This window comes from Helicoverpa armigera, chromosome 11, assembly GCF_030705265.1.
Source record: "Helicoverpa armigera isolate CAAS_96S chromosome 11, ASM3070526v1, whole genome shotgun sequence".
Classification (NCBI taxonomy): Eukaryota; Metazoa; Arthropoda; class Insecta; order Lepidoptera; family Noctuidae; genus Helicoverpa; species Helicoverpa armigera.
In genome coordinates, this window is record NC_087130.1 from 10,063,050 (window position 1) to 10,074,299 (window position 11,250).

General features: G+C 32.7%; 1 protein-coding gene across 2 annotated transcripts in view; it reads right to left on the reverse strand.

Moving 5' to 3' along the window:
* The window catches only part of LOC110375524 (zinc finger protein 287), a 50,795-nt gene extending 40,328 nt beyond the window's left edge, over positions 1–10,467 (reverse strand). The window contains exon 1 of one of the 2 annotated variants that reach the window (XM_021333663.3): positions 9,968–10,467. In XM_021333663.3, the coding sequence (XP_021189338.1) occupies positions 9,968–10,052 (85 nt within the window). In that variant the 5' untranslated portion in view covers positions 10,053–10,467. The remainder of the gene's footprint in view (positions 1–9,967) is intronic. The other variant, XM_021333662.3, reaches the window with a different exon arrangement.
* Between the last annotated feature and the right edge of the window lie 783 nt (positions 10,468–11,250).

Below are 11,250 nucleotides of genomic sequence, written 5' to 3' on the forward strand. Positions count from 1 at the left end.
GGTTAACTTTTGTCAAGTTGGGCAATAAATATGGTTAGTCACAAACTCATACATGACCGCAAAAGTTTTTCATACCTACATTAAGTTAGATTTTTTGGCTTTACTCTTACTTAACGAATAAATATTCAAATTCAACCAAAATCTAATAGGAAAACCATACCATAAAATCAGTGTAACCGATCCTGACAATCCGTTTGGCCAATAGAGGTGTGACTTAACAAATAGAGGGTTATCTAGGAGGGTGCGTCTATTCAATTGTTCAAGTTCAACATATGTTGGACTTGTTATACGGCTGTTGAACAATGTTGATGGCTGTGTTGCTGTTAGACCTTAATTGGTTGGTTAATGCTTGATTAAGGAGGCGGGAAGTTAATTTTTATAATTATTTTTTGCTTTGGTTAAAATGAGTTCGTTTGGAAGATTTTTAGAGCAATCAAATGATGTAGTAGAAGTCATTTTCTGTACATAATTTAGTCAAAAAATTATTGAGCAAATTAGACAATAAAATGAATAAGCTGAATTAAAAAAAAAGACCTACATATAAGTGACTATATGAAACCAAAAAATATACCTAAGTTTCTGAAATCCAAAAAATAAAACTTCACTCACTCAAAAAATCAAGCGTATAGCAAAGATCCCTTCCCCAAATAAAGGGTGCAACACACTGGTGCTAAATAATAAAATCGTTGCGTAGTGACCCAGGACTCAAGGTCGCCGGTTCAAGGTTAGGGGCGCGACCCTTACGCAATCGCCCTAACAGGTGGATGGTAAGAAAATTTCGACGATAGGTACCGGAATTTACTTACTTGCTAACTTTTGACGAAAAAGTTTTTCTAAGATAGGTTAGGAAAATTGTTCATGAAAATGGGTCGTTTAATGGGAATTCTGATGCAAGACTTTTGTGAAAAGAAATATTGAAGTCTTATGGTGTGAATTTGACTGATATTCCCAAAGTTAAATAATTAGAAAGTTTTACTTTTAAGTAAATATTTAGCAATCGTCATTAATATTATTAGGTATTTGTTAAAAGTTTTGAGCTGAAAACTATAAAACATAAAAGAAAAGAAAATAACTTTTTAACTGAAATGTACCTATGCAATTTGCATAATTAAATAATAAGGAAAACCGAGGTGAAAGAAGTGATGAACAAATCCAGTAAAAGTAAAAGATGTGGAATGTTGATATTTTAATTACATGTAGGATAAACAGACAAAAAAGTTAACTGCAGTTAAGATGATCTCCAAAGATTTTAATCAGACCTTTTTTACGGAAATGCATACTAAGCGTCTACTGTAACTTTATAATTATAATACATTGAACAGATTCCTTAAATCTTCACACTTCTGAGCGAGATTAAAATTAATAAAAAATTGTTTATTCCTAAGTTTCAATTATGAAAGTATCTATTTTCTTTCACCGTGTCTTTTTTTATTTTATTTTTGTCTAAGTAACTTTGTTAATGTTTTCCAGATGCGCACAACATTTCTCTCTGTAGTAATATACAAGTACCAAATAAAGAAATAAAAATAAATAATCTTAAGTCTCAATAATCTAAGTACATGTTATCAAATTAATAAGTACAAAATGAAAAGCGAGGTGAATGTAACGGTCGGTTCGTATGTTTATAAACAAAAGCCGCTCGAGTGCGCGATAACACGCGTTTAGCCGCGATAAGGGCGCAATTACTCGTTAAATTGGGCACGCGGTGACCCGTCACGTGTTCGCGCGTCTTGTGGCTAGTGTGTGAGAGCCTTAATGATTACTGTTGATTGTTGTTGAAAGATGTTAAATAAATGTTGCGGTAGTCCTAATGTGGTTTGAAGAAATTTGTATATTTGAAGTTACGTAGTGAGATTATGGAGGCTAGGCAATGAGGGTGTAACATCGCTAATCTTCAGACTACTTGCAATTTTGTATGTACCTCTTTCGGGGGCGGAAATCATCATATAAGACTGTTGGTGTAGTGAAATGGAGTGTCACACTTATATTGACTTATCTTAGTTCTTACTGGAGCCCTACATATACCGGGCTGACGTTATGTCTTTCTTATGTACCATCCCACAGCCTCGGCAAGATTTTTTTTTAAACCTACTCCAATCTCAAAAAGTGGATCATCTACAATATTAGAGATAACTGTACCAATTGTAATTACTTCACCAATTCTTCAAGTAATTACCACCGCCAATAACTTAAAGTTTGCCACCGGAAGTACCTCTCACAATCGCCTACAAATGATCAAATACTAGATTAACGACATTGTAAACAAACAGAAGCACGCGACTTGGTATCGCATGCCCGGACGTATGCTAATCAGCGCAGGAGTTTGTAAACTTGACTGGCGTGACCAAGCACGTGATACGATGACTTTTTTTTTATTTTGAAAGAGGTTTTTCGTGATTGCTGGATAGGTGGTTGCAAAGAAGCTTGTTGGTACGACTGGAGATAAATGCAATACAGTCTCGTGAAGAGATCTAGAATATTTTATACTATACATATCTTTAGATTATAGATATGTCGATTAGGCAGGGTTAATGAGGGTTTTGCTGAAAAAAAGGCGGACACAAGTTACCGACATAAAAAAACTGGCTCTGTACGTGTAAGAATGTTGTTTACACATTCATAGATTTGTAACTTACATTTGCCATAATTTATCTAACCTATTCGTAACATTAAACCAAATAGAAGTAAAACATATTGCTTAGTAAGTTAGTCTGGCACTAATGAAAACTGCTAGACTGAACTGAATGCTGATGAAGGATACCTACAGTGAGTTCGTTCTGCGTGAATCTTATTGTCAATAATCACCAAAATGTAACTAAAATATCAAGACGACAACACCTTAGTTTGCTCGTGACCGTGCATGCTGTAAAGCATCCGAAACGTCGAATAGTATTAATATTACCGCGATAAATCCGTAAAAGTACTTTATTCCAATGTCTAAAATTCGCGTAAGTGTCAGAAATCAATACGATAAAACATGTTCAGATGGGGTTTTGCTCTTCTCTTAAATCTTGTTACAATATAGTGTCTTATTTAAAAAAAAGTTTTTGTTCTTTAAATATTCGTGAAGTCATGTTAAGTTCTTCTGTTATCAAGTAAGGAAGTAGAACTAAGTAATGGTAGTCACACGTGACTTTTATCAAGTGACGCCAAGTAGCGTGACTTTTGTATACAATTTATGAATGAAAGAAATGACGGATGTGTGTAGTTTTATTGCTAAGAAATAGTATGTAAGGTTAGTATTTGAGGCTGGTTGAACTGTTGTTACATTTCTTACGGGTGAATATTGAAACTTCACTCAATTTTAAGTACTGTAACATAATTAAGTAACATAATTTTGTCTATGTTACACTTATGAAAATTTTTCGACAGAAATACTTTTAAGGACGGGTTTCAGGACTTTGGAGTTAGTTTTTTTCTAAAAACTCAAATAGTAGGAAGACACCCGTAAGATTGGTGATCGCATTTCATTTTGACATTACATTATCAAAACTCAACAATTTAGATAAACTGAAAATTCACAAATCCCGTCACAAAACAAATCTCTAAAAAATATACGTAATCAACACAAAAGTAGGGCGACCGCACCTATAATCGGCATCGGGCCACCGTAAAAATATTAACACCTGATTACCGCCGTACCGTGAAGCGGAAACAAGATTGTTCTAACCGCGGCCATTTGCCAATTGTGCTTAAATCTGTGACTGATTACTTAAGAAAATTGGGATAGTTTTGTTTGCTGCGATTTGCGTGTTATCTGATGGTAATGATGGTATTGTTGCGTTTTGTAGGCTATGGGGTTTAGACTGCGTTGCATTTTTGTGTTGTGGGTGGTGGTTTGTTCACCACAAGTTATGTTAAGTTGGGGTAAGTAGTCTGTATTGTATCCAATGGCTGTTAATGTGTTCTTAGATCATATCGTGCGTCGCGTCGCTTTGTTAAATTAAAGACATTACATAAAAAGTTGCTTTCCCGATTTTGGGATAGTTCAATATTGTTATGGTATTTTGCAAAAAAAAAATCTTACATTTGTAACAGTTTAATTATTTAAAATTCACAAATAACGTACCATCATCGAACGAACAATTTTAAAGAAAGTTATAAAATGCTTCGATTTAGTATAAGAAGAGGCGGCAAACGTCACGGGCTGTGATTATGTGAGCGTGGTGACTAAGCGGTTTTTGTCTAAAATGTAATTGGGCGTGCTCGGCCGAAGTCTGGCGCTGCCACCCGACTGAGGAACGTTAGTCTTAAAGAGTTCATTTTCTATAGATATGTTATTTTTATTAGTTGAAAAAACAGCAAATGTAGGAAGGAAAACATATTTTGTAGATTTCACCACCATACCATAGTTTTCAGGAGAAGATAATATGCGATCACGTTTAGTTGAAAAAGCTCTTATTTTCGAATTACGTCAATCCTAAGTTCCTGATTACTGTGTATTTCCAATACTGTTTAAGATTCATTTTGTGCGGTCAAAAGGAGATTTACTAAATTCAACTTTATTTAAACTAAATAAAGACACCTGAACAACAGTGTTTTTCTGTACCTTTAAAACACACAACCTATTTTATTTTATACTACAGATTGATGTACACTCAAGTTCACAAGTGTAACTCAACTTCGAGTTGACGCAACTTTCTTTGAAACTGAACTTATGCCGAAGTCTAAACAAGCTTCATACAAATAAAATATGTACGAGTTTGTCATGAAATGAACTGAAACTTTGACTTTTTAGAGTACCGGCACACTGGAAACTTTTAGTCGGCCGATAGTTAGTTTTAGCTCATAAATCAGTATGGAGATGAATGGTAGTACGCACATTACAAAGATCAGGTGTTTAGCTGGTATCGGACCGACTGAAAACTTTAGATTTAATTCTCAATTTTCTTAAAATATATTTTCTTCCAACTTAGCTGTTGTATTTCTGTATCATTCTTTTGCAAGTAAATGAGGAGACTTCAATTTTAGAACCGGTTTCCTACTGATATTTTCAGATTTAAATGCTCTAGAAAATTAATTGATATTAATATTTTATGATTTGCAATGTCAACCGTATGTAATTAAATAATTATTTATGTGATTTGCATAAATGATTAACCGTCAAGAATAAAACAGATATAAATAGGATGTTGGCCTTTTGTGCAATGACTAAGGTTTTTTCCACCGAAATTATTTTTTACCACATTAAGTAGTTCTATGTGATATTCTGTGTATTTTCTAACTTTAAGAAAGGTTGGTTATGTAAAAAGTTTAATAATAAAATAACTATCCAAAAACTTATAAATATCCAGACAGTTCTAAGTACGTGTTGATGAGTCAAACTTATCAATTATATTGACAGGAAAATTATTTAAGTATCTAGATAGTAGAAAAAGATAGGCAAACGTCTGGGCTCTATTTCTGTAATTGTTACAGACGTTAGTACTACAGACGAAGATTACATTCACAGCTTAAGTTAACCGAATTAAATTCAAAACTTAACAGCTCAACTCTATCCAAAACACTCTACACAAGTAGCCAACAGCACAAAAAACAAACAATCCACATATACAATGCTAACTGACTATTAGCATACTATTAAGTACAGTGGAGCGCACAAGTGTTAGTGCTAGACGCATCGGCCTTGAACTTAGCATCTCAAGATGCAACGCATTTGCATGTAAACCGCGCGGCCGATGCGATTATCGGCAAACTGGTTTATATAAAACTACGGAGCGACTGAACGCAACTGGTTTTCTTGTACTGTTTAGCGATTAAGTGTTTGCGTTTTGCTTTTTTTTTTGTGTTTGTAAGCTTTTGCTTTTCTTGAGAGGAAATGTGTCCGTTTTGTAGACTGTGTTAACTGTGAGTTTTTTTTGTTGATTTTGGTTGGGTTATTTCAAGATACTTAAAGGATTTTATATACAATCTTTAAGTTATGTTACGTAGAGTATTGAACAAAAAAAGTTTTTTTTTTTTTTTATAAAATTAAAATTATTATAGGTCAAGATGAAAAGTATGATTATGCTTTTGTTGAGACGTTTAGAACTGTTTAGACGTTAGAAATGTTTAGACTTTTTTACTATTTAACCTCTTTTTCCTTACTCACAAAATGGAATTTAGTAAGAAGTAACACTTAGTTTCGCTGCATTAAAAATAAGCATGTCGTATGACTGTTGTTTAAGCTTTTGTCCACGATTGTACATATTCACTGCTAAAGGGCGTGCACCAAATCAAATCAGAAACGCGAATGTAATATTATTTATTTGATTTATGTTTTTTCGATTTCATCCTATCATTATTAAATTTGCACATAAAATAATAGTGCAGATGCATTCTAAAAAAATAGAAAAAAAAATATTACCAATTTTTTATTTATAAAAACTAGTTAATTATTTTATATGGTCAAAATGACGATCTGTTCTTTCGTCCTTTTTAATTTATTGTTGCTAAACTGGATTGGTGAAAACCGGTTGTTATTTACAATGTTTTATATATTGTGAATATCAAGAATGTATGGAACAAGCTATGGATTGTTGAGCTTTTGATTCGGAGCAACTTTCAGTTGCAGTTGCATCGTCACTATCTCGTGTGTAATTATGAAGGAGTTCAAAATATATTCTTTAACTCAAACTTATTGGTAGCTTTTTAATATGCTGAAGTATGATGAGTGGTACTATGATATGGCTGAAATTAACATTTTGTAAAACCTGTGAGCTTATCAAAATGGTTATAGAAAACATAAGTGGCGTCTGTTTAAATGCAGACTATGAAGCCAAGTTATGGATTCAGTTAATGTCGATTATGTCTAATTTTTAATTTCATTCGGGATTTCAGTAATAGGTGCAAAAATAAATATTTGTGTCAAAGCAATTTTGTGTCCGAGTTACCATTATAATATTTTTGAAAATATAATCTTTTGTATAAAAGATTTTATTATACATACAACAAACTACCTGTCTAGATACCTAGATCGCTGGAAAAGATTTTGAATAAGTTTTTTCATAAAATTCCTTTAATCATATAATTATTTAATTGGATTTTGCATATAAAGTGCATTATGCTAGGTAATTGCGGATTCACTGGTTTTTTAATTTACTACTTAAATGATATTGCAAAGGATATTAAAACTTGCTTTTGGTATCAAATTGTCTTTGAAAAATCCTTGATTGCGTAATTAGTTATTTTTGTACACATATTTTTTGATAATTATAATTTTGGACATCATTTATTTCAGCGTTCAGAATCTGCCTAGCCTTTTCGCAACTATGCTGCGGTCGGCTTTCATTCAGATGCAGCCGAGTTGTGACCAGTGTTTTATAAGGAGCAACTGCCTATTTGACCTCTTCAACTCAGTTAACCGGGCAACCCAATACCACTAAGTAAGACTGGTTATCTTACCATCTTTTGATTATCCGTACCGACTGCCAAAAGATGTTCAAATGACAACCATATGTGAGGGATTAGTTTATAAATTAATAAAATATTGTTTTCTTTAAACATGAAAATTCATAGCTCGTTTATAAAATGTAGTTTTAAATGCTATTTTGAGTAGAAACTCAGTAGTTTGTACAAACTACCAGATAGTAAGGAGTTAACTTCTTACTAGGTACAAATTACGAGGAATCGTGCGGCTTGGGGCTAATCTAGATTATTGCCTAACTAAACGTCTGGTTATTTCCTAGGCTGAAATATTTTTGAACTGAACTTAATATAGACTTGAAAAGTGAGGTGTTTATGAAATAACTATTTGACTGCTGCGATTGTAATGCGATTTTGATTGATTCTCATAACCAGGAAAAAAACTAGGACTTGCATAATTACTACGTTTTGAAATGTGGAATTTCATTCTTTTATTACCATGGAGTAAGTTTAAATATTTATGTAACCCATTCTTTTATACACTTATTATGTTACAAAGAAGTGGTGAAGTAAAAATTAATTAATAAGTTTGTATTCGTACTATCTTTTATTTGCCGTCGGCAAGCAAAATAATTTGCCCATTTTTTTAAAGTTGAATTCAATATCCAAGTTAAAGGGTTTCATGGCAGTATTTAAAAACGAGTTCAACTCAGTCAGGTTAGTGGAATCAGTCGAAAAGTTAACTATGTTTTTATGTTATCATAAGTGATGTTTAAGTCTTAAATTATAATGTTAAGTTATGTTAAATAGGTTATCATGATTGATTTGATAACATCTAGGGTTAGTAACTGAAACTGAAAATTACTATTTTCAGCCTACTGCGGAATCTTAAGAAAACTCTCCAATAAATTATTTTGAACTAACAAAACTTTCTTCTTGTTTTATTGTTGTTATTATTTTGTTGAAGAATATTTTAGAAGAAAGGGTTGCTGAATTTAGCTCTACTGTGGTAATATCGATTTTAATATCAATAATTGATTTAACTTTAAAAAAGTAACAGACATTTTTGTAATTACAGTGACTCATTGGGTTTAGTGGTCAAAGCCTCTGAACTACAAGTTCGGAACATGTTAGTTTAAAAGTTATGGGTGGTATTAAAGTAATATCTTTAATTTTAAGGGCTACTAGTAGAAGAAAAGGTCTTATTAAAATCTGGACTTTAAAAATTTGAAATCGACTGATTGCATAAATGTGGTGGTTAACGCTCATTCCTTCTCTATATAAGAAGAGGCCTATGCCCCACAATAGGGACAGTAAAAAAGGCCAAATGATATAAAGGTTACAAAATAAACTAAATGTCTGTCTGCCTGTCACAAATATAGTAAGTTCAATGACAATAAAAGCGCCTTTACACTGACCAATGACTAAGCAGTGCTATTCGCGGCAACTTTATAGTTAAGATAGTTAAACGCGCGGTTAAGTTAGAGTTAAGTACATAATAATGGAAATGGTTTTACTGAATCGAGTAAATGTACTTGTAACAGGAGTATTTTTGAATTGAGGGTTCAAAAATGTATGTATTAACTAGGTATTTTCTTTGTTTGGTAAGTTTGCATTATTACGATGTAGGTAACTTAAGATTAACAATTCTTATAATTTAGTTTTCTTTTCGGGAACTATAAAATGTTTCAGGTTTATGAATTTTCAGGATTTCATAAATGCAGCTGAAAAATCATGATCATTGCGTATAATTTTGTAATTACCACTAATTAGCTATTATCTTTTTGAATATTAAGTTATGATAACTTTTAATTATGTACTATAGATTTTCAGGAAGGGAGTACATTTATTTTAGTAAATCTACCGCAACAATTACAGTATTAAAATAATTATATTTTTTAGGTATATTAAAAAAAAAACATTTCAAATTGGACAGTTAGTTATACTTGAAAGAGTAATATAATAAAGAAATAATAGTTTAAATAAATAAAAATTCGTTGAAGACATTCAGGAAACATACACTGAAAAAGTTCATGAATGAGAACCTCCAACCGCTGGTAAGCCCAGTTTAGGACACAGTCAAGAGATTGATCATAGGAATATGTTTCTATTCAAGTTTCCGCAACTTAAAGAAAAGCTCTCTGCTTGCGTTAGTGAGAAAAGATGTCAATCCTAATGTAAATTATGTTCTCTGCTTAAATTAAAAACGTAATTTTGGATACTTAAAATTTCTAGTAAAAGTAATTTTAACTACTATTTTTATATTGAAGTGAAATCAAAATTCTATAGAAATAGAATTTTAAATGGCTTCTACTCAAAAATACACAATTATACTTGTACTGTAAATTATGAATTAAAATGAGCTTTTAAAGCTCTTTAGCGAATTTCAGGAAAAAATATTTTAAATCTTCAATGAGGAGCTCTTTCCTCATGAGTTCCAATCTTTCAAAAATAAATATAGTATTTGGATAACCGGTTCCTCCTAATAAATAATTACGGGTGCTAAAGCTCATCAAAATCCGGCAATTTTCAAACACGATCCGTTTGCTCAACTTTCGGAACTACCGCTGAAAATATTCCAGCAGAGGTTTCCTGAAAATAATAAATCTAACAAGAATCTTACCTGTATGACAATAATCTTCTAAGTAGTGGCGAGCAGCGCGCTGCACTATAGAGTAGTACAGGCTGACCGAGGAAGCTAGCGCCATCTTCTCTTCTCTTCCCTTCCGTCTGTCGCAAATACAGTTTGTTCCCTATTCGTTACAGTTTCAAACAAAACAAAACGTACGTAAACTCAAACTTGTTAAACTGCATTAGTGTGTTTGTAAGTGCAAAACAAAAACTTGAAGAGACCAGTAAAAAAAAATCTACTTTGAACTGCGTAAAGTTGCGGTTATGAAAAATTTTTTTGCCGGTAAAAATGAATCTTGTTTTTGTCGAAAAAGTCACGGTGTTCCATTTTTTTTTTAATGTCCAAAGTCACAATTTTTTGCACTACCGCGCCGCATACTACCGCTGTCCAAAAGTCTACGCGAAATGAAACACGTAATGTAAAATAATATAAACGTTTTGGATGCGGCCGGTGCGCGCCGCTGTTGCTGCGAGACTGGCCTCCACAACGTGCTTTTTTTGTTTCCCTCTACGCGGAGGATGCGGCTCAAATAAGTTCGGATTATCCGATTATTTGATTGTGTTTATGTTTATCTATTATACTGTTTACTGTGAAACGATATTGATGCTTCAGGAGTTTTTGTAGTGTTTTAATGTATTTAATATATTAATTAGCAAATTTTTCATGAAAACTTATTTTTAAGCTTGTCAATTTTGCTGAAATCGACCAATTGGAAAATATGCACAAGATAGAGAAATAAGAAAAGAAAATTTGCAAATTCCAATTAGATTCACATTAACAATAACCAAAACAAATATGGCGGCGGGTGAGAAAACGCGGGAAAATAGGTTTCCCGCCGCGACGAGCCACTCGAGACATGCGTACGTCACGCAATGTTTACGTGCGCCTTCTTTTACTACCAACCTTACGTCTTACACGCTTTTTACAGTTTTTTTACTCCATTCAATCCTTTTTTACCTTTTTCTAAACAAACACCCGACTTTATTTAACTGTCTAATCAAATAAAGCGCACTTTTCGTACCTCTTTTTTGTCCAAATTAATTATTCGTCTAACTAATTACTTGGCTAACATTTCTGAAGTATTATATGATCAAGTTATGCAAATTAAATTACATTCGTGTGCAATTCATCAAACTGAATCGAAGGTGATACGAGTGACTTTTTTGTTATCTCAGAAGATTGGGGGTCTGTAATGAGTAACAGTAGTTTTGTTGGCACGGCGAGAGATCGGCTTATCGTTCGCGCTAACATAATCAGGAGTGGCGACGCAATTA